Here is a 25,048-nt window from a genome sequence, read left to right on the forward strand (position 1 = left end):
GGTGGGGAGAGGTTGAGAGGGAGATTGAGAAACTGAGGATGACATCTAGTTTTCAGTCCCAAGTAACTGGGGAGGAGGATGTCCTCTCCCTCTAAAGTGATAGACAAGGGTTTAGAGGGAAAGATGATTTCATTTTTGTCCTTCACTTTTCTTTCCAATGACATGATTTTTTAAAAAAAAAAATCAGTTCTATTATAAAATCTTAATGTTGGTGGGGGGGATCTAACATACCATTTAAGGGAAAAAATGGTTTTTTTAAAGAGTTCCTTTGAAGTTAATTCTGCTTCTTATAACCCACACTTTTAACTTGTTTGTAAATGTGTAAGAACTCAGATAACCCAATGGAACAGAGCCAGTATTTTAAAATTGTTCAAGTCAGAAGACTCAGTGGGTCAGTCTTTTTTTTTTTTTTTAAGTTTTTTTGCAAGGCAATGGGGTTAAGTGGCTTGCCCAAGGCCACACAGCTAGGTAATCATTAAGTGTCTGAGACTGGATTTGAACCAGGTCCTCCTGACTCCAGGGCCGGTGCTTTATCCACTGCACCACCTAGCCGCCCCTAGTGGGTCAGTCTTTGGTAAATGTTTAACCCCCTTGAGATGATGCAAGGACATAAAAAGTGTATCAGATGATAAAACATTTATTTCTATAGTCTTTTGTTGTATATATGAAAATGCTTTTCACAATGAAAATGTGGGATGGGTAAAATAAACTCAAAATTTATCTGTCACCAAAGAATCATCCAATTATTGATGTAATCTCTGAGAATAATTTTCTATATTTCAAACCAAGTAAAAACAGTAAAGAGATACACACCTAGCAGAATATTCAAGTTGTTTCCTCCCCTTTCGGTACTAAAAATTTTGATTTCTCACATAGAAGGTGCTAGTTAAAAGACCTGGGTTGTTATCCCAGCTCTCCCACTAGTTAACTGTGACTTTAGGCAAGTCAGTTAGTTTCCCAGCCCTCCCACTAGTTAACTGTGACTTTAGGCAAGTCAGTTAGTTTCATTGGTTTAAAAAAAAAAAAAAGATGAATTAGTTTATCTCCAGTCACCCTCTAGCCATATCATTCAGTGTTTCTATGCAGAAACAAGTTGCTACCCCTATTGCATTTAATATAAACCTGCTATAAACTAGCAGTATCTTAAGATCATAGACTTTTATTGTTCTTTGTAAAGTCCTTAATCAAATGCTATATGTATGATGAAATCTAGCAAAACTGATTAAGAATATAAAATTTATGTTAAACTTTAATACTGTTAAAAGTTTTGTCATTGACATTTTAAGCATTATGTTTTTGTAGCAAGTATTTGTGTTAGAACTGATTATTAACGGGATTTAGATTTGTATGTTTTATTTATGCTGGTGATCTCTGTGAAAATTCAGTAAACTTTAACAAATAAAATATAGAAAAAATTAATTCATTGCCCTTAATAATAGTGTGACTTTCTTTTACTGATGGTGACTGAGTGTTAGTGTATGAATCTGCAAAATGTCATCCAGTGCCAGACATCTTCCTTCTACCAGACTCATTTCTTCAATAGGGTACATTCTGGTATCACTACTAAATTACTTCAGGGAATTAAATGTATTAGATAAAAATAAAAGTGTTTGAGAAGTGAGAGGAAAGATGAATCCTATTTTATCCCCAAATATCATAGTCATAGAAGTCATAATGTAGAAAATTAACTGGAAGTGAAAGTAAAAAGATTATATAAAGAGTTAGAATTGAATGAATACATTTCCTTTCCCTTTTAAAAAGGCTCCTGCAGAAGGATAGGTACCTTAGATGTATATTGGCTACAAAGACTTAAAATGGAGAAAAGATTATAGTGTGTAAATGTGATGTCTTTCAATGGAAAGATAACATTCTTGCTATAGAATATGTGATTTGAGTTTTTTCCTAGAAGCAGTATAAATTTGAATTTTGAAAACTTTAAAGCATTAAACAAGTAATTCATAGTGAATTGAGCTCTCTATGTGTGTACTCTTAGTTTCTTGACCTTTAAACATTAATCACATATTTTCGAGATTATTGCAACATACTGGAAAATTACAGAATTTCAGTGTTGGAAGAGAACGTAACAGTCATCTATTCCAACTCATAAAAAAAATCCTTTATGTTATACATAAAGAAAAAAGTTGATCATCTAACTTTTAATTTGATTTAATGTTAGGCGAAGCCCACGCGTTGGCTAGGTGGCGCAGTGGATGCACTGGAGTACCTGGAGTACCTGAGTTCAAATGCGGCCTCAGACACTTTAATAATTACCTAGCTGTGTGGTCTTGGGCAAGCCACTTAACCCCATTGCCTTGCAAAAACTTAAAAAAAAAAAGGAGCCCACTATGTCCCAAGGCACCTCATTTTGCTTTTGTATAACTTTAAGTGTTAGGAAGATTTTCCTTAAATAAAGTTTGCTTCATTAGCATTATACATATATTTGGCAGGATGGGGGATGCTGATTAGGTTTGATTTTTTTCTCCCTCCCTACAAAAATATTCAGAGTTTCAGTTGGAAAACCATCAGTTCAGTTTTGCTTTCTCTGCCCCACTATCTCCATGTATTACATTAGATACTCATGAGGGGAAGGACACAGCAAACTTTTTTTTAAAGTCTTAAAGTATCATTGTTAACTCATTGATTTCTTTGTCAAAGTGAACATTTTAATAAATAAAAATGGAAAGACTTGGTTGCTTAAATGTGTAGTGGATGTTGAGAAAGAAGGTAATTGATAGTTGACCCCTTTGGGTATCACATTTAAATAATATTGACTCATTCAATAAACACTTATGAGGTGCCTATTTGCTAGGCACTGTACTAAGTACTCAGGATACAAAGAAAGGCAAAAAACAGTCCCTACTTTCAAGAAGCTCACAGTCTAATGCAACATGCAAACAATTGTACAAGCAGGTTTATAAACAGGGTGAATTGAAAATATTAAGCAGAGAGAAGGCATGGAATTAAGGTAGACTAAGAAAGGTTTCCTCTAGAAAGTGGGATTTTAGTTGGAACTTGAAGAACTGCTAGTGAAAATGCCTTGAATTGGAAGGTGGGGTACCTTATCCAAAGAACAGGAAAGATAGGTACACATTTTCTTTTAATTGAAAGTTTGCGGTTTTTTTCTGTTTTCTGAAGTCAAAGTTTCAGGAAATATACTTTCATAAAGATAAATCTATCACCCATTAGAATGTAATATTTCTAATGAAATGTAAGCTTCTTGAGGACAGGAACTTTTTATATTCCCAGGGCTTAGTACAATATACAAATGTAATAAATGCACTTACACTAGCACACAATGCACATTTAATAAATGAATGTGATGACTATGCTAGTTGAAGATCTGCATCTTGGTCAGAATGGCAGGTTTTGAGTCCTGAACTATAAATCAAGAGCACAGTTGCAGTCACACAAAATATTCAAGCCACTCACACATTATTCATTGTTCCTAACTGGCCTGCTAGTTGTGTTTCCTTTATGGAATATTCCACTGCAACTTCTTGTCTTTACAAAAGTGGCCCCCACATCTGAAATAGAAACTCTTCTCACCTCCACTTTGCCACCTCCAATATAAGGTCTCCCCCACCCAGTTGCACTCCCTGCTCCTTGAAGTTATCTTGTGTATACTTGTGTATATTCATGTATACTTTGCATTTGTTTATAAAAGTTAATGTTTTCCCCAGTGGAATGTAAGTTCCTTGAGGGCAGGGACTGTGCCATTGCCATGGTATATCACATGTAACAACCACAGTGACTTGCCTGCAGTAATACGTGCTTAATAAATGTATTGAATTTTTTTTTAATTGGAAGGAAAAAAATGTAAGGTAGAATAACCATATCAGGAGGAAGTGATCTTGACACTGTTAGTTCCTTATCTTTGATCACCCAGATCCCTATCCTTAGCAACTTTTTTTATACCCTTTATACATCCACCTGCCACAGACCTTCACAGACAAGTTTTATCAAGGGAAATTGTCATTTCCATTGCACATCATTTAGGAAAAAATTAACATTCTGCATTCCGCCATCAAAAAAGTAGTTAGACATAATGAATATGTTCTGTAGAACTATTCTTGGGACATTATGGATTATAAAGATGGGAACTGGCCTGAAAACTAACATATATAATATTGTTTCTGTGGGTGAATTTCACTTACTCAGCAAAGAAATTCTTGAAACATAACCCAATTGCAATTAAGGATAGTATCTTAATTTCCACTGAAAAATGGTGAAATCTTCCATTATCATTGTTTTGTAATCTGAGTCAGCCCAACTTCCCTTTAAGGCCCAGTAAACTAAATAAAAATTCTGTTTATATAGGAACAATCATATGGAATAATTCTTTCGAGTTTTGTCTGTTTGTAATTTGTCAGCGAATTGAGTTTTCTTGGAGTTCTTGCTCTGATATTAGGTCTCTGTCAGAGACTACTGGCAGCATTCTTGGCTATGTGTCTTATGTCTTGTGCCTACACTCATTAATCTCATTCCCACTTGGGTGTCTAAATGAAACCTTGGAATGGTGACCTCTAGCATTAGGGTCTCTATTAAACCTTTTTATGTATTTGTTACTGTTTTTAATCTCCTCTCCATTGTTAAAGTCAACCATATTTTTTCAAAGAATTACCTAACATACAAAAAAACTCTTTTAAGTAAACCTCCTTTCCCAGAACAGACATGATCTCCTGTTTCCTAATATAAAATACTAATACATGAAAAAACAGTGACAAATTTCAGACTTAGACCTTGGAAAACATCAGTTGGGATTTTCTTGATAAAGATCATGGCCTGATTGCAGTTGAGGGCTGTTAGTATTTTAACATCTGCTGACCTATGATGATAGTACTTTCAGTTCCTATACTACTGATATTTCCATCTCAGTAACATCTTGGGAATCTGGGTCTAGCTCTGCCTCTGAAAACTGCATCAGCACTTGTGAAACCCTTATGGAATCCTAAATTTACAGGTGGACAAAACCGTAAAGATCATGTCATCCCATTCCTGCCTTTTACAATTGAGATACTCTGAGACATTGACTAGCCCAGTGTACATCATTTACTAGATAGTAATTAGCAGAGCCTAGATCTAAACTCAGCCCCTCTGACTGAAAATCTTTTCAGTTTTCATTTTAATAGGTAAGGTATGCTATGATCAATTTATATCTGCTATCAGAGATAAATGGCTGAGAAGCACCAATAATGACTTTATATATAAAGATGACTATCCAGAACAGAAAGCTCACCTTATTTTCAATTGCTCAATGCCTCTCACTATGTTGTTTACACCATCAGAACTGGAAGTGGAAAGGAAGATCAGACACGAGTATAAAAGAGAGTAGAGGCCTTCCTGGTAAAGGTGTCCAGAACTACAGTCCTCTAGGGTGATCCAAGTGAAGAGCTGGAGGTAGGGAGGTGGATTGCATTACAGATAAGACAGTGACCTAATTTACTAGCCTTGTTTTGATAGGCTTAATTTGGTGGAATCAAAAAAAAACAAATCAAGCTGACAAAAAAAAAGCAAGTTTCCTCCCCTTGAATAAATAATGATACCCAAATTATCATTAGCAGTGCTATGACCTAATATCACTTAGATTAAAGTTGAATGAATTATAAGAGGATAAAAAGCAACCTAAAAACAAAAACAGAAGCATTATCGTTCTTGGACTATTATGATATTGATGATAAATTGGTCATAGAATATCTGTGAGAATTTTGCCTTACCCATTAATATGAATACTGGAAAGATTCAGAATCAAGAGAGGCTTAGTTTAGATCTAGGTTCTGCTAATTACTGCCTTGTAAATGACTTCTATGAGGCCAGTCAATCTCTCAGTGTCTCCTCAAATGTAAAAAAGATGGATATTGAATGACATCACCTTTAAGTTTCCTTCCACCTCTAAATTTAGGCATCAGCTTAAAGCCAAATTTCACATTAAACATAGTCCCTTCTCATAAAAATAATGGACAAAAACAGACAATGACACCCTGAATACCTCATCTCATCAAACAACTCCCGCACCCTAGTTCTGCCTTGTCAAATATTTGACTAAGTCATAGTTTATATGTTTGTGTATATGTGTGTGTGTTCTATTTTATAAATGAAGGTTCAAGCTAAAACTTTAAAATGTTACAAAGCAGAGAAGATGGGGCATTTTTTTGTTGTTTTGAAAAATCTCACTTTACCATGTTACATTTAATACTTAACAATGAGCTGTTTCCTGCCTCCTTTACAGAGAACCCCCTTTCCCACAACAGACTTGTTCTCCTATTTCCTAATATAAAATACTAACACATGAAAAAACAGGGACAGATTTTAAACTTAGACCTTGGAAAACTTCAGTTGGGATTTTCTTGATAAAGATCCTGGCCTGATTTGCTATTTTCTTCTCCAGTTCATTTTACAGATGTTTAAAGAGAGGCAAACAGGCAGACTTGCCCAAGTCACTTGAAGCAAGGAAGACAAAGCACAGGTAATGATTCTGAATTGGTCACAATTATGTATGATTTTAAACAAGTCCTATAGCTAATAAGTGTCTAAGACTGGATTTGAACTCAAGAGTTGCTTTTTCCTGATTCCATTCCTGACCCTCTATTCACTGCATCACCTAGCTGCCACATAGTAAAGTCCATCTATTGATTCAATCACAGTTATTTGTAGCCAGTAGTATTCAGAGCTACTGTGGCCAACCCAGTAAAAATCCTTTTCCAGTTTGGTTGCTCATTAACAGGCATGAATGATGACTCATCACCAGGGTCATAATAAAATCTTTTCAGTTTGGTAAAACTTAGACACCTCTAGCCTTAAAAATATCAGGGTCACATCCACATCATAGTGAGGCATCAGGGCAGGACTCGAGTATAAATTAAAATGAAATGTATAACATTAAGGAAAAAGATAAAGCATTATATTTTATTTATATCATAAGAAAGCTTAAAACAGCGTGTGGAATAGCAGAAAAACTTGGATGCCAAGCTAAGCTTTTCCTCGACTTCTAAGTTAATTATAAATCTCTTTAACTAACAAACAAGATTAGCAAGGCATGGGAGATAGAAATATTTGGGGAAAGTCAGAGCTATTTGCCCAGTCAGAGACAATTGCCCAATAAACTGATGAAGATGATGATTATGTCGGTCTCTGGTTTTCAAAGAAGATCATGACATCTGGGAGGTGATACCATTAGAAGCATGTGATTTAGACTTGAGTGAGGGGGCTACTGTACTAAATAAGTCACCAGCCTCACTTTCCCCTCTAGAACCATGTGGATCTATTGGTCAGATATGAGTCAAGATGACTAGAAATGGTCCTAGATGCTAGGCAATCAGGGTTAAGTGACTTGCCCAAGGTCACATAGCTAGTAAGTGTCAAGTGTTTGAATCCAGATTTGAATTCCCCTCCTCCAAACTCTAAGAGGCCAGTGCTCTATCCACTGCCCCACCTAGCTTCCCCAAGCAAATAAACTAATCTTTTCAGCTAAGAAATAGAGCCAAATCTTCTAAAATAGCAACAAACCAAGATAGTATAGTGGATAGAGTACTAGACCCAGAGTCGGAAAGACCTAGATTCAGATGGGAAAGTAATTTGAAGGGTTTGTACTTGGGCCTCTAAGGTCCATTTTCATCTTTAAAAGTATGAACCTCTAAATTCATATTTTGATTAACAGGAAAAAAAGGTTGATAAGAGTTCTGGATGAGTCTAAACTTTCACTAATCCATGATTGAAGTATTCAAATGCCATTTTTTCTAGGAAAAGAGAATTTAGATGTTTCTTTTTTAAAATATTATGCTTGAGGCACCGAAATTAAATGATTTGTTTAAAATCATACATAATTGTGGCCAACTCAGAATCAGAACCTGTGTTTTGTCTTCCTTGCTCCATCCAGTTGAATAGTTCTGTCAATTCACCAGATTTCTGATCTTGAATTATTTAACCTCTCTAAGATCTCTTAATTCCCTTATTTATAAATGAGGGGTTTGGTCTTTCCAGAACTCAAATTCCATGAAGTCTAACAATTCCTTCAACTTGGGGGAAATGGACAAAGTATAAAAATGCCCTAGTATGTACTTTTGAAGACCATTTTAAGATGTGAGTTAACTTGTGGTGTAATGAAAGAGCTCTTATACTGTCAGTCAGGAGAACTGGGTTTCTTGTCCTAGTTCTTTCACTAACAAGCTATGTGGCCTTTGCCAAAGCATTTCCTATATCTGAGCTTCAGTTTTTCTCTAGAGTAAAAAATGGACTTAATTGAGACCCCCTTCCTCTCTTAATATTCAATGATTTGTCTGTTTAAAGGAGAAGGAAGGTCTTTTTTTTCTGGCATGGCCAAACCTGTTGCTTTACCACCAAAATATACAACAAACTCCTACTGAATTCAAAGTGCTAGGTTCCAAATTATCCTTTTCTGAAAAGAGTAGAAAAGGAAGAAGAAATGAGTGATTTCATTCAATTAGAATTAGGGAAAAGAATTATGTACTTTCCATAGATTAAAACTCTAGTCATCAGTACTTCTTAACAATTTTCATCTTTTTGTCTTTTAATGAATACAATTAAAATTTGGAGTGAGAGAAGCTATGTTCAAATATATGGGCACTAATGCCTAATTACTCTGACTTGAGAGTTAGAAGACCCAGCCTACAGAATTCTGGTCCATTCAATTTTTCTCCTTACTTGCTTCTTTTCTTTTTTGAAGGGTTTTATTGATATCTTTTGTTTCTTTCTAAGTTATTTCCCACTCATCTCACCCCCCACCCCAAACTAAACCTTGGCTCTGTGGTCAATAAAAGTAAATTAAGCAAAAACACCAGTTACCACAAACTTGATCTGCCAATGTAAACAACATTCTGTTGTAATAGTCTCCACCATCACACCACCAAACTTCTCTACCATGGGGGAGGAGTTATTATCTCTTTTCCAGGATCCTCATTGGTTTTAAGTAACTAAACTTCCTCTCAGTAAAATTTTCATGGTTGTAATCATTGTACTTATTGTTTTCTTGTCCTGCATATTTCACTTTCTTGAATTTATACAGATCTTCATATATTTATAAATTCCATATATTTATTTTTATTGCATAATGATACATTATTGCAGCAATGATAAATCATATGATTTTTTTCAAGCCTTCCCCAATCAGTTTTGTTTCCATTTGATTGTGCCATACGAGAAAAATGCTACCATTAATATTTTAATAAGTATTGTAACTTTTTTTAGATTTTTCTTGGAATTGTGAGATTAATGAGGTGATGAGAATACTGGCCACATGGTTTAAACAGTTTAGCAACTTTTGTTGTGTAATTTCAAACTGAAACCCAGGATGCTTGGATGCACTTTATTTTCCTCACTATTTTTTTTTATTTCAGGGACATTATCTTAACCTTCTTCATACTTTTTCCTTCTGCTTCTTGGATTTCTCACCTTTTTATTCTTATTTTTGGAGGCTGAGTTTTTCCTAAGAGGAAAATGTCCTTTTTGTGAAAGAATTTAGGCCATTAATTACACCTAAACTGGTTTAACTTTGATTTCAAATTTAAAGGTTACTAAAATGATTATAGTTTCTGACACTAATAAATTAAACTAACAACTTTATTTTTAACTGAAAATAAATCACTTAAGTATAGAGTTATATTGCTTGGTGGCAAACATTCTTTTATGATGTTTTTTAGTAAAATTTTTTTCAGGAACTGTATTTGGTGAATTAATTGTGAACTTTAGTTCTGTGCCAAACTGTGCCAAAACAAAAATTTATCAATAATAAAAAAGTGACTATTTAAACTGACAGAAAATGGCTTTCTGAAGATAATAGGCAGGAAAGGAGAAGGATTGGATTTATCTTAGGGATTTTTAATTAATACAAAATGCTAGTCCCTATTTTAAAGTCCAAGGCAAAGTATAAATTTAACTTGGCAAAACTTCAGCCTGGTGCAGACCCAGAAAAAAGAGCCTCACCTGCTACACCATTATCCAGACATCCCTTAGTACTTGAATTTTCCATTCGAGTTTCTGCTCCTTAAAAGCCCTGTGACACATAAAAATGTTGCTATAATCCCATCCAGTACCCTGGTGCTTCCTTTGTAGTGCAAAAATGTTTACAGTGTCAAAGAGGAAAGACTTTAAAATGTTGGTCAGCTAAGGTCAAGAATCAAACAGGGCAGGAAGAGGTATATGGGTTTGACGAGGCAGTCATCATATTGATGGGATCAGGATCTGTTCAAAGAGTCTATTACAAAAACCCAAACCATTATCAAAATAGGTCCTAAAAATTATTTTTTTTAAATAACATTGCAAATGAAAGTTGTTCTTACCACATTCACAAGATAACTTCAGTTCAGCGCTGGAGAGACCGGAATACCTATTATGAAACATGAAGAAGTGAGTTTCCTTGGGGAAAACTACTGTTCTTTATATTTTTTTTTTTAAAAAAATGAACCTATGATTTCACAGATATCAGGAGTTAAGTGGTAGGGAATTCTTTCCACCTATCTACCATTGCAGATCAGTGTCTATTCTGCAACTCCATCTTATCGTGTTTTCTGGGGCATTGTGAGGTGATGGAAGTAGTAGAAGTAGGAGTAGGTAATAGGGAAGCAATTTATGACCAAGGAAGAAATGGAGAATATGATTAAAAATAAACTAGATAATTTTGATTACATTAAATTAAAAAACTTTTGCACAGACAAAACCACTGTAACCAAGATCAAAAGAAATGTAGTAAATTGGGCAACAATTTTTACAACTAGTGTTTCTGACAAAGTACTCATCTGTAAAATATACAAAGAACTGAGTCAAATTTTTTTTAAAAAAGACAAGCTATTCCCCAATTGACAAATGGTCAAAGGATATGCAAAGGCAATTTACAGATGATGAAATCAAAGCAATCCATAGTCATATGAAAATTGCTCTAAATAACTAATTATTAGAGAAATGCAAATTAAAGCATTTCTGAGGTACCACCTCACACCTCTCAGACTGGTCAATATGACTAGAAAGGATAATGGTCAGTGTTGGAAGGGATGGGGGAAAGCTGGGACACTAATACATTGTTGGTGGAGCTGTGAACTCATCCAACCTTTCTGTAGAGTAACAACAAAAATGTGCATACCCTTTGATTCAGCAATACCACTACTGGGTCTATACCCTGAAGAGATTATTGAAAAAGGATAAAAACATCACCTGTACAAAAATGTTCATAGCAGCTCTGTTTGTGGTGGAAAAGAAATGGAAACTGAGGGAATGTCCATCAGTTGGGGAATGGCTTAACACACTGTGGTATATGTATGTGATAGAACACTATTGTTCTATTAGAAACCAGGAGGGATGGGAATTCAGGGAAGCCTGGAAGGATTTGCATGAAGTGATGCTGATGAGTAGAACCAGAAGAACATTGTATACCCTAAAAGCAACATGGAGTGATGATCAACTTTAATAGACTTGCTCATATCAACAGGGCAACAATCAGGCACAATTTTCAGATATCTGTGATGGATAATGCCATCTGTATCCTGAGAAAGAATTGTGGAGTTTGAACAAAGACCAAAGACTTTCTGTGTACCTTTAATTTAAAAAAAAGTCTTATGTAATTCTGCTATATCTCATACTATATGTTGCTTCCTTAAGGGTATGATTTCTCTCTCATCACATTCAACTTAGATCAATGCATACTATGGAAATGATGTAAAGACTAACAAACTGCCTTCTGTGTGGGGTAGGGGGGGAGGAAAGCAAAATTGGGGAAAAAAACTCAAAATAAATAAAACCTTTCTAAAATATATTAAAAAGTAGTAGTAGGTAATAGTAGTTAATACTGCTAGTACTACCATTAGCCCCAGTAGTAGTAGTAGTAGTAGTAGTAGTAGTAGTAGTAGTAGTAGTAGTCATAGTAGCAGTAATAGTCATAGTAGTAGCAGTAGCAGTAGCAGCAGCAGCAGTAGCAGCAGCAGCAGCAGTAGTAGTAGTAGTAGTAGTAGTAACAACTGTCATTTGCATGGCATTTTAAGGTTTACAAAGTACTTCACAACTACAAATATTTCATAACAACCCTGGGAAGTTAATTATTTTATTATCCCAATTTTCCAGATGAGGAAATGAAAAGTTAACTGACTTGTCCAAAGTCACATCTGGATTTGAATTTGGATCTTTATGCCTCCATGCCCAACACTCTACTTTCAATGCATCCTATAGCTTCCTCATACAGATCCTCTTTACTCCAAGGATTATGTCCCATTGCTACTATTTATCATATGAAGATATATACCTTTAGGATCATCTTTTATATTAGAATTCATGTGAGTATCTTAATTTTCATTCAATAAGTTGTTGTATTTTCCAGAAATCTCAGAGTTAATTGTCACAGAATTTTTAACAAGGAAACAAACAAGGATTCATTAATTATCTACTAAATTCCAGGCACTATGCTAGATTCTAGGTCTTCAAAGACAAAAATGAACCCATTCCTCACATCATTGAGCTTGTATTCTACTGGGGGAGGGAACATAAACACATATATGTATACACACATATACTTATAAGGGTACATTTAATTATAAACACATATACATCGATATGTGTATATAATCATATTCTCTCTCTCTCACACACACACACACACACACACACACACACACACACACACACAAAGACAAGACAATTTGTGCAGAGATGCTTCTAGAACCTGGGAGTTCCATAGGACAAAGCACATGACAGGTGGCTCCTGTGCTGAGTTTTGAAGGACACTAGAGAGTCTATGAGTCAGAGGAAAGTAGGGTGTTGCAGGTATGAAGAACAATCTCTGAACGGGCATGGGCATGGACAATGGAGTGGCATGTGAAAAGAACAACACTCTGGCCAGTTTGGACTGTGGTAGATGAAGCAAAGTAATGAAGAAAAATCATGGTGTCAGACTGGGAAGGCCTTTAAATGCTGGAAGGATTTGTACTATTTATTCTCAGCTGGATATTCCTTTTTGGGTATAGGTTGGAGTATGTGACCTCTAAGGTCTCTTCAAGAAGAGGCTTCACTGGAAATTCTTGAGAATATTTCACTCTCCTAATTCTTCCCTTTTCCCTCTGATTCCTTTAAATGATATGAATGTGCAAGGCATGACTGGCCCTAAGTAGAGTCACAGAAAGGGTAATCAACAGCTCTCCTTGATTTTGACAAACCATTCCATATATCTCTTGCCTTCCACAGCTAAATTTCTAGAAAAAGCAACTTCCACATTTTTTTTTGCTTTAAAAAAGTCAACTCCACCTATTGCCTCCACCTATATGTCCCTCACTTTTCAACTCTTTGCAGTTTGGCTTCTGACCTCATCACTGAACTGAAACTGCTCTCTCCAAAGTTATCTTTGATCTCAATTGCCAACTCTTTCCTCAGTCCTTATTATCTTGATCTTTTTTTCTGCATTTAGCATTCTTGGATATCCTTTTCCTATGCTCTCTCCTCTTTATCTTCTTGTTCCTTTTCTCAGCTTTTTTTGCTATCTCATCATCCACATCATTTCATATAACTAAATGTAATCTGATCCTTTGTTCCTAACTCCTTTTCCCCCTTCCCTTGATACTTTCTGTGTGACTTCCTTAGCTCAGTTGTACCTGTAGTGTTTGTTCCGCTGTCATGGAAATACTCAAATATATGCTGTCTCAGAGTTCACCCATTGATGATGTGTTTGAACTTAAATTTCTAAGACTTTTTTAAAAAAGATTTTAGTATAGAGAAACGAAATAGCAGCCCAACCAATTGGACAAGAAGGGCAGGGTCAAGAAGGTCGATCCTACATGAAAAATTAGCACACATTTGAGAATCAAAAGCTGAGCAGCATGGGTCAGCTTTATTTACTCCCCAATTCTCACCTCTTTCAGACTAGGTCTGATGAGTATGCCAGTAAGATTCTAGGAAAGTCAGGGAAACTGTTCATTTTCCTTCACCTAGCTGTTAAAACAGGTATGACTTAAAGCTCATGTGGTAGCTATATATTTTGTGCCAGGCACTGTGCTAACTTCCAAAACAAAAAAAAAAATAAGATTAACTGATGGATATGATATGAGGAATGGGAACTAAGGCAGCTAAAGCAAAAGACTAATACTTGGCAATCTTTTATACTGGATTTTACATTTTGCCCAATAAAAAGTTAGGTACTGATGCTGTTACTAGACTTGGGAAAATTAATTCTCCTTCCACCAAAATATTTCCTTCTGTGAAAAAGGAGGTGATACTTCTTGCTTTCTCCCAAAGCAGGAATAATGTGAAAATTAGTGGTATTAGTAACAAAGTTTGAACTTTTTAAGACACCATTGATGCAGCTTTATTTTGCCAACAAAGTTACAGATATGTAATACTACCATGCTGCATCCAACCAGTACTTAAGATTATGACAACACAGCAGAAAGTTGTGGCAATGAGGAAATTTTGGCCAGGAGCTGTGGGGCCAAACTGCCCTTTCTTCTTCAAAGAGTTCATTCTTAGCAGGTTCTAGAGTTGTGAGTGCTGGAAGCCAAAGAACAAGTCAGCTGCTAGAAATGTTTATTATTCCAGGAAGATTCACATTTACCATTAAAATAGTTTGTTTTTGCCTTTCTGAAATTTTTACACTTTTCTCTTCAACATATCTCAAAAATTTCTATCCCCCTACATAATTATGCAGTGTATTTGGCTCAATGATCTCTCAGTCATGCCCAAGTTTTATCTCATTCCATTTGTGCAACACCTAACATTTACAAGACTGACCTTCAGGGAACTTTTCCAAACTTGGGTGGAAATGAGATTGTAGTTGGAATAGTTCTTTTTTATATGTAATGGACCTCTTCATCTCCTTTTCCCTGGAATATACATAGTCACCATACCAGAATTCTAGGTGTTAACTTCTGACCATGTATAACTCGAATGATAGAGTCCCTTGATTGACTGATGAAGTGGAAAAGTTGAGAATTCAGACTCCTTTTAAAGAGAAAATAGTTTCTAGATGGCATTTTTGTTGATTCCTGTTTCAGGGTGACAATATGGAATTCCAGTGAAGGTTAGAAAAGAATGATTTTCCTCTGATTTGTTCTAATGACAATCCTACCTCAGCTCCCCAAAGTGTAATGTGGACTAAGCTAAGTAGATTTGTGGCAGAGGCCACTGACTATCTTCACCTAGGATCTTGAATTTCCTTGTATAGAAAGATCCTAAAGTGTTTGTGAAAGCTGATAGTAAAATTAGTATCTACCAGAATAATTTTCAACAACAAAAGAAATAGGAAGATTGGGTTAGCAGCAAGGTATTACCAACACCAGAAAGGAAATCTAATATGGCTATTTAATCAGATAATACCTAGAAATGTACAAAATGAAATGTACAAAACTACTAATTAGACATTTTACAATTGTTATATTTTGGTGGTCTTCCTCCTAGATAACTATATCTGAAGTTCTAAGTTAAGTTACTGAATCCTGTTTAAATCAACCTATTAATTCACTTTGTAATTTGACATGGTTTTCTGTATTAGAATAATTTATTTCCAACTTGGTTCATATTGCATAGTAGTTATTTCTTTTTCTGAAAAAAGACCATAGGGTTTTAACCTTTACTATTTATTGTATAGTTTGAAGTCTGTGGATACCTCAAAATAATGTTTTTAAAATGCATAAAATACAATACAAAAAAGGGATAAAGAAGGAAATTACATCTTCCTGACAGCCATGAAGTAATATCAATATTAAGCGCACACACACACACACACACACACACACACCAGTCGGTATAGTATTCAGATTCTTGGAGGGAAGCTAAGTGAGTTACAGGAAGGCATAAACAGTAAAACCATATTAGTGGGGGACCTTCCTTTCTTCTCTCAAAATTAATAAACAATATTAATAAATAAAAAGGAAGTTAAGAAGGTAAATAGAATTTTAGAAAAGTTAGATATGATAGAACTCTGAAGAAAATTAAATGGAGATTAAAGGAAATATACTTTCTTCTCTGTGGTATATGACTCACAAAAATTGATCTTGTATTAGGGCATGCTCTAATTCCTTATTTATTAGATAAATGCAAATTAGAACAAGTCTGAGGTACCACCTCACACCTATCAGATTGGCTAAAATGATAATGTTGGAGAGGATGTGGGAAAATCAGGACACTAATTCACTATTGGTAGAGTTGTGAACAGATCCAACCATTCTGGAGAGAAATTTGCAACTTTTCCCAAAGGATAAAAAAACTGTGCATATCCTTTACTTCAGCAATACCACTACTAGGTCTACATCCCAAAGAGATTGTAAAAATGGGGAAAAGACCAACATGTACAAAAATATTTATAGTGTAGTGACAAAGAATTGGAAATTGAAAGGATGCCCATCATTTGGGGAATAGCTGGACAAGTTATGGCATATGAATGTTATGGAGTACTATTGTTCTGGAAGAAATTATGAGCGCCTTCTTTTTTTTGTTTGTTTTGGAAGGCAGTGGGGTTAAGTAACTTGCCCAAGATCACACAGCTAAGTGTCTGAGGCTGGATTTGAACTCAGATCCTCCTGACTCCAGCACTAGTGTTCTATCCACCGTGCCACCTAGCTGCCCCCCATGGCTGATCTTTAGAAAAGCCTAGCAAGACTTGCATAAACTGAGGCTTAGTGAAGAGGGCAGAACCAGGATAGCATTGTACACATTAATGGCAACATTGTGAAATGATCAACTATTATGTTGTCTTGGCAATTTAGTGATCAAGGACAAACCTAAGAGAGATCCTGTTATGGAAAATGCCATCCACAGAGAAAAAATTATAGTCTGAATGCAGATCAAACCATACTTGTTCACTTTTAAAAATTTCTTTTGTTTTTTCTTTCTTTCTCATGGTTTCCCCACCTTCTAATTTTTTTTCACACGTGACTAATATGAAATATGTTAAACACACTTGTACATGTACAACCTATATCAGATTGCTTGCTGCCTGGGGAGGGGGAGAGAAAAGGAAGGGTGGTAGAAAAATGTGGGCCTCAAAAGCTTGCAAAAAGATGAATGTTAAAAACTACCTTTGCATCTAATTGGAAAAAATAAAATACAAATAAAAAAATAAAGAAGAAAACCAATTACATTGAATTGCAATTATTAATTAAAAAAAAAATTGAAACCTCAAGTTAAAAACCACTGTCTTATTTTTTTGAGCCATTAGTTGATTCTTGACCTTTGTTATTGAAGAAGACCAAAATGATATCACTATGTCTGAGACAAATTTGAGCCTTTATTATTACTATAAATTGCAACTTTTACTGCCCTAAATAATTCTGACTCAACATGTATCAAATGGAACTCATTACTTTCCTCCCTATATCCACCCTTATTTTCCTACCTTCCTTTTTCTCTGGAAGAAACATTTTTCCAGTCATCAAGGTTGCCATGCTCAAAGTCAATCTCAACTCTTTCACCTTTCTTAACTTCTATTCTCTAATCATTTGCCAAGTCTTGTCAACTCTGTCACCACATCTTTTGCATCCATTCCTTCTCTCCATTTACCAAGCAGTCATCCCATTTCAAGCTTTTAAAACCTTGATCTGAATTAATATTATAATCTACTTCCAATCTCTCCCCTTTCCCATCCATCCTCGATGCAGGATTCAAATTGGTATCACTAAAGCATAGATTTGATATGTTCTTCTTCAAGAAGTTTAATTCATTGCCTGCAGGATAAACTACAAACCTTTTAACTTACATTTAAGGCCCTAGCTCAGGCTTAGTTTCCAGATGATTTCCATAGTAGTTCCTCTTACATATTAAATGCTCCCCTCATTCACCTTATGTTTAGTCAAACTGACTCTTACCATGCCCCTTTCTCTTCACACTATCTTCTGCATAAGATCCTTTATGATTCCCCCAATTTTTAGTATACTTCACCACAATTACTTTGCATACCCTTTGCATTTAAGCTGTGTACATGTTGGATACATTAGAATGTATACTCTTTGAGGGCAAAAACTGTTTTGTTTTTGTCATTATGTTGCCCAATTTAGCATAGTGCCTTATGTAAAGTAGGTGCTTAATAAATACTTTGCGAGTTGAGTTGAATATTTATGATGAGTTTTCGGGTCTTAGCTTATCTTTCAGTTATATTTAAGCAAACAGGAATTGTCTATATTTAAAAGCATTTCTGATTTAGAATAATAAAATGACTGAACAAGAAGAGACTTCAAAGAACATCTTCCTGCCATTCATTTTACATGAAGAAAATCTGTTCTGTTGCTTTTCAGTCATTTCTAACTTTTCATGACCCCATTTGAGGTACTGGTGTAAAGAAAGAACTAAGAATTGGAGGAAATGAGTGCTAACCCTAACTCTCTGCCCAATCATTAGCTTTTATGACCTTGGGTTCATTTCATCTATCTGGGCCTTAGTTTTTCTCATGTATGAAAATGGTAGGGGTGAGTTGGGAGAAGGGAACTGGATCATCTTTAAGGTTCCATCCTGTTCCAATTATTCTCTGATTATATAAAAGTATATTTTAGTAACCTGCTGGAAATATCCATTCATGTTCTCCAACAGATTATTTATATACTCAATCATATTTCCTGCAATTAAAGCAATATTATTCCCTTAACAACAATACATATGCTTCAAACCTGTCCATGAGACATTAACCTTAGCAGGACTATATAAAAACAGTTTGTAGACTTTGGCAACTGCCAGAATTCAGGGAGAATAATAACTATGTAATCTGTAAATGCTCTTGGTTATCTTAACACTATATGGATTTTTACTGATAGCTCTAATCCAGGTTCTTCTATAAATATCAGCAGTTTTACCAGTCATTTGATTTTGGTGATAATGCTTTTTCTTTGGTACCTTGTTTTCTCTTTTATGATGGGCTTATAAATTGATTGTAAAAATTAATTAGCCATACTAATATCATTCAATAACCCAAGATTTCCATTTCCACAAACATTTATTGAATACCTTTAATGTATGGAGAATAGTGGGCTGGACACTGAGGGAGAGTTTAAAGTTCAAGATGAAAGAATAAGGAAAAGAAAGAAGGAATCCACATTGTTTATACTTGTATATCAGATCTTAATGCCCGATTCCTTTTTATAGTACTCCCTCATAGATAATTGTAGGTTTAAGAATCTTTTTTTTTCTTTCAGATACCCCCTTTCAGTCATTCCTTCACTCTTAGAAGGTAAACTCTTACCCAGGAGGAATATTTAGGCTAGTGGAGCAAACACATATCACTTTCATATCTGTACATTTCCTTTGGGATTCTGTGAGTGAATAGCAAAGTCTAATAAAGACCCAGGAATTCAACAACTCTGGTGGTCATCTAGCTTCTACTTAGATCTCCTCACTGAAGACCATAATATTATAGAGGAATAGAGTGGGATTTGTATTCAGGAAAGCCTGAGTTTGGGATAAACTTCAACTGCTGTGTGACCCTAGGGTCAAATCACTTACCTTCTCTGATCCCCAGTTTCTTCATATGTAAAATAGGGATAACAATAGCACTCATATCTCATAGGATTATGGTGAGGATCAAATGAGATAATGTATATAAATATCACAAACTTTAAAGTATGATGTAAAATATGAAATATAAAACATAAAATCAGCTACCTTAATTTTGGACCCCAGAGGCAACAGCTCTATGCTTCCTAAATTAAGATTCCTCAATCTGTCTTACAAAACTCTAAATTACCAAGTTCTTCCTCAGAAACACACTTACCCTACTCTCTACCTACCTTGGGTCGATAAGAAATTTGGAGCTAAGTGTAGGTGATTCCAATTTCTGCTTTAAATTGTAAAATAATTGCATATCATTTGCCTTTTTGGGTTTCGTCAGAATGTCAATCTTCTCCTCAATCACTCTCCTATGAAGTTCCTTTTGGGAAAACAATAATTATTTCACTATTTAGTTACTTCTCTATTCACTGCCTTCTACTCAAGGATTTCCAATAAACTCCTCTTAATCCCTGCACTGCTTCAGAGAGGTGGGCTATTATTTATTCCTAATTCAGGCAGAAGGAATGAACCAGAGAGAAGATGTGATTTGTTCAAAATTATTCAATGACTGCACAGTGAAGCCAGAAATTAATTCTCAATCTAAAATTCTATCATTAAATTTCTTAATCTCCCATAAGGAAAAACTTATCTCTTTATTATTATTTTTATCATTAGTAGCATGATCAGTAGATATTATTTTATTGATGAATCCATTACCACTTACCAGGCTACCTAAGTAGTGCTAGGGTCTAGGAGAAAGGATCATAGCATCATACATTTAAAGGTAAAAGGAAACTCAGAGGTAACTCCATCAATTTACAGATGAAGAAATTTAAAGAACTATGAATTTAAGTGTCAGGTCCTATTATCACGCAACTAAATAGGGGTACAGCAAGGATTTGAATTCATGTCTTTTGATGTCAAATCCAGTGTTCTTTCTATATCAATCTGTTCATGGAATGAGAAGGCTATGAGAAAAAGAAAACATCCTTGGTAAGGTTTCTTCAGATGGCAATTGGGGATAAGGATATTGGATTTGGGAATCATCAGGAGAGAATTCTTTAAAGGCAAGTTTAGTCTACTTTTTATTTTATATGGGGCCAATCTGGACTCTAGAATCCCCTTTGGAGATCCCTTTCCCCTTTTGTATAGCAGGCAATTTTTGCTACTTTTCAAATTAAATTTAGGGGTTAAGAACTATTGCTCCTAGTCAAAACTGGTTTTGGTTTTGTTGAATGTGATTTTTATTAGCAAATAATTTGAAGAAACCCCGATGATTTAAATTTGTACCCCATGTTAAATGTTAGGAGAGTTGGTACCTGAATATCATCAACTTCTTCTTCAGGAATGACTGGTTGGTTATCCCTCTGAAGTCTCTCCTGGTGAAAGAAAGAGTTTCTTGGTGAAAAATCAATTGAAATTAAAGATCAGTCTTCTCCTTAAGCTATAAAATTCCCACAAAATCCAGTGCCAGTGCTCTGGCACCATGCTCTTCCAATTGATCTATGAATGTTGTTTTTTTTTAATTGATGATAATGTAGTTGAATAATTTCAAATGAAAAAATTAAATGAATGAAATTTGATTTTTTTTGAAGCAGAAGTTTATAAGCAGATTCTAATCACGTGATACATTAACGTTGCCTCTACCAACCTTTCAATAAATCAGCCACACACCACTGTCCACCAACACATTGTAGAATCCTAATGATTGGGACAGATCCTAACACCACTAGCACTTCACCCTAAATCAAACATCCCAGAAGCTTATAGAGTCACTGAAATGCAATATACAAGAAGAAATAAGATCTGCAGGGAAAATTCACATCAGTTTGGGAGCTAGGTGGTGCAGTGAATAGAGCACTGACCTTGGAGTCAGGAAAACCAGAATTTGAATCCCATCTCAGGTATTTGACATTGACTAGCTGTGTGACCTTGGGCAAGTCACTTAATCTTGATTACCTTACATCCAGGGCCATCTCCAATCCTGATTCATATCTGGCCACTGGATCCAAATTGCTCTGGAGGAGACAGGTGAGGCTGGTGACTTAGTCCAGCACCCCCTCATTCAAATTCAATTCACATGCTTATCATGGCATCACCTCTTTGATGTCATGGTCTTTTTCAAGAATGAAGGACAGCTAAGCGACTAACAATAAGAAATATCTCACTACTTTTCTTACCTCCTTTACTTTCTCTGCATCTATGTCCCTTCAGTTCCTCCTAGGTGGTGAGGATTTTAGGGAGTTTAGAATGAAAGAACAGAGCTAAAGGGAGAGGAGAACCCAAGAAAGGGGTGCAGTCACTGGCATAGGTACTGTCTTTACATAGGCATAGGAAAGAAAATAAATCTGAGAACCAACAAGATAGCCAGACATTTCCAATCTGTTTACCCACGGTGATCCTGTCTCTCAGTTTCATGGTTCTATTCATGTATTAAAAGGTTTGAGAATTCTGAGAAGCATATAGTACACTTGCCTTTAACTTCTGCATTTCTGCCTTGCCTCTGAGTAGCATTGCTTTCTGTTGCATACGAAATTCATCTTCAGTTGCTTGCTGATGGAATTTAAAAAAGAAACTACTTTACATTGATAATTTGGGCATGTGAAAAGATGGGTTTAGGGTTTCTGGGTTTTTTTTTTTTTACTGGAAGACACTTTCTGTCCAGCATCACTCTCAAGGAGAACTGAGAATGCAAATGTTTCTTCCTCCATTTTTTCCTAGGAAGAAATGTGGAAATGCAATTATCAAAGGCTAGGGAATATCAACCAGTTTCTCCTTTTGAAATCATTGGAAAATTCTGACTGAACTAAGGTCCATTAGAGGAAATGTCCTCACATCTCTGAGAACTTTCCCTCTAAGGACCTCAGGAGACAAATTCAATTAACAATTAATGGACCTGGGAGCCAAGATGGTGGTGCCAAAGCTTGAAAACTCTTGGAGTTCTGCTGAAGCAACTTTAAATGAAGTCTCTAAACAGACTCTAAAGTGACAGCACCTACAAAAACAAAGTGAAACAAGTTCTCAACTCAGGATATCTTGGAGGAACTTCAATAAAGATCTGTCTCACAAGAGTAAAAGGGAGTATAGCTCAGTGTAGGCGGGAGAGCTAGAAAGCCAAGGGAGCCTCTTAACCACAGTGCAACTCAGTTTTGAATTCAGCAAGCTAGTGGTGCAGCAGCCCAGCAGTGACAGTCTTAACTTCCAGCTCAGAAGACAAAGTTTGAGCCCTAGGAAAGTTGGTGGACCAGGCCAAATTTGGTTGAGCTACCTTAACACAGGGTACAAATCACAAGCAATTAAAACATCATAAGCAAGTGGTAAACCAGGGACCAGACCACCACCAGCCCAATACAAAAAGTTTGGGACTATAGCCACTTTGCCCCAGAAGCAGAGTTCAACTATCAAAATGAGCAAAAAACCCCCAAAAATGCAAGTCATAAAAAACTACTATTCTGAGAAGGATATCAGAAGAAGATAGAAGTGACAAAATGCAGGCATGTGAAGCCTCAAAGGGGTATTTGAGTTGGTCTCAAATCTAATCAGACTTCTTAGAAGAGCTCGAAAAGGATTTTAAAAACCAAAGAAGAGTACTTCTGGCCAAGAGGGTGGAGAGAAGCCAGACACTGTGCAAAGGTCTCCTGGTTTCCCCTCAGAAATAATATGAAAGAAACGTCTTAACAGAAATTTGATTGACAAAATCCAAAAAAGAAGCTAGGAGAACATCTGCCAACAAGATCTTTCTCAGGGGACCATGGGTGAACTGGGAGAAGAGCAGAGAGTCAGCCCAGGGGCAGTTGTGGGTGAAGCCAAAGGACCAGCCTCAGCTGTGGAGACTTGGAGACTTTTCCTGTGGGAGTAGAGGTCTGGGGAGTCCCAGTGGGGCTGGAGAACAAGGTCCAGCACAGAGAGTTGCAGAGTGCGGCTGGATGTTGATTGGCTTGGCTTGTACCCTGACCTCCATACTTTCAGTGGAGCCCTGTTCCCAGGGGAACACAGTAACAGCCCTTCCACCCCCCAAGGCTCAGGTGTGGGCAGCAGAGCTCTTTCAGCTGAATAGGGAGATTAACATTTTTACCCTAGGGCCCAGCCCACATTGTCCAAGGATAACAGTATCCAGCTGTGCCCCTCCCCTTCCAGGCCTAGGGAGAGGGCATCAAATCAGTCACAGACACTCCAGAGAAAGCAACCAGCACCCCCTACTGGCTGGCCCACTTAGAGTTACTAAACCCAGTCAGCAAAGCCTCTAGGGCTTTCAAAACCAAAGGTCTTTGAACCAGCCCCTCCCCAAAACAAGATCCTAGGAAAATAAAGAAAGGCCATCAGAAAGGGGGGTCCATTGAAAACTATTTTGAAGACAGATCCTAACTCAGAGAGAGCTAGAACTTCTGAGGGGAATATGAATTGGTCTCCAGTCCAGAAAGACTTCCTAGAAGAAATCAGGAAGGAGTTTAAAAATCAATTGGAAAAACTGGGAAAAGAAGGTCAAGAAAAAAAAAATCAACACTTACTTTGCAAGAGAAAATTAACATCTTACAACAAGAAAACAAATCCTTGGAAAATACAATTGGACAAATTCAAAAAGAAAATAATTCCTCTCAAAAACCAAAGAAGAGAGGAAGAAAAAATGGAGAAAAGAAATGAGAGCCATGCAGGAGAATTATGAAAAATTAATTGAAGAAAAGAATATCTTTAAAAATAACATTGGTCAAATGTAAAAAAGAAATTGTCTCCTTTACAAGTAAAAATGACCAACTGGAAAAGGAAAAGAACTCATCTAAAAGTAAAATTAACTAACTAGAAAAGGAAACACAAAAGCTAACTGAAAAAATAAAACTCTAAAACTCAGAATTGAACAAATGAAAACTAATGACTATGAGATATCAATATTCCATCAAACAAAATTAGAAGGCTAAAAGATGGAAGAAAATGTAAAGTACTTTTTTTTAGGAATTAATGACCAAACTGTAAAATAGATACAGGAGAGATAATTTATGAATTATTAGTTTACATGCAAATCACAATGAGGAAAAAGAACCTAGACAATACCTTTCAGGAAATTATCATGGAAAACTGCCCTGGTATCCTAGAACAGTAAGATAAAATAGTTCTTGAAAGAATTCATCTATCACCCCAGAAAGATTCCAAAATAAAAATTCCATGGAATGTTATAGTCACATTTCAGAGTTCTCAGCTGAAGGAGAAAATACTTAGAACTGCCAAAAAGAAGCAAGTTAAATACTGGGCAACCACAGTCAGGATTGTGCAGAACTTATCAACTTCAACCTTAAAGGATTGGAGGACCTAGAATATGATATTCTGAAGGGCAAAGAAGTTGGAATACAACCAAGAATCAGTTACCCTGCAAAATTCAGCATATTCTTTAAGGGGAAAAGATGGATTTTCAACAAAATAGGGGATTTTAAAATTTACCTGATAAAAAGACCAGAACTGAATAGAAAATTTGATTTTTAAATACAAGACTCAAGAGATGCATTAAAAGGTAAATGAAGGGGTGGCTAGGTGGCTCAATGGATAGAGCACCCACCCTGGAGTCAGGAGTACCTGAGTTCAAATCTGGCCTCAGACACTTAATAAT

General features: G+C 35.9%; 1 protein-coding gene across 2 annotated transcripts in view; it reads right to left on the bottom strand.

Annotated features, from left to right (window-relative positions):
* The window catches only part of CCDC196 (coiled-coil domain containing 196), a 31,871-nt gene that overhangs the window by 2,021 nt on the left and 4,802 nt on the right, over positions 1 to 25,048 (bottom strand). For both annotated transcript variants that reach the window (XM_074236100.1, XM_074236099.1), the window contains exons 5-8: positions 21,928 to 22,005; positions 20,772 to 20,831; positions 19,692 to 19,831; positions 10,293 to 10,339 (exon numbers count right to left, since the gene is read on the bottom strand). In XM_074236100.1, coding sequence (XP_074092201.1) covers positions 10,293 to 10,339; positions 19,692 to 19,831; positions 20,772 to 20,831; positions 21,928 to 22,005 — 325 coding nt within the window. The remainder of the gene's footprint in view (positions 1 to 10,292; positions 10,340 to 19,691; positions 19,832 to 20,771; positions 20,832 to 21,927; positions 22,006 to 25,048) is intronic.

Source organism: Macrotis lagotis, chromosome 4 (assembly GCF_037893015.1).
Source record: "Macrotis lagotis isolate mMagLag1 chromosome 4, bilby.v1.9.chrom.fasta, whole genome shotgun sequence".
Classification (NCBI taxonomy): Eukaryota; Metazoa; Chordata; class Mammalia; order Peramelemorphia; family Peramelidae; genus Macrotis; species Macrotis lagotis.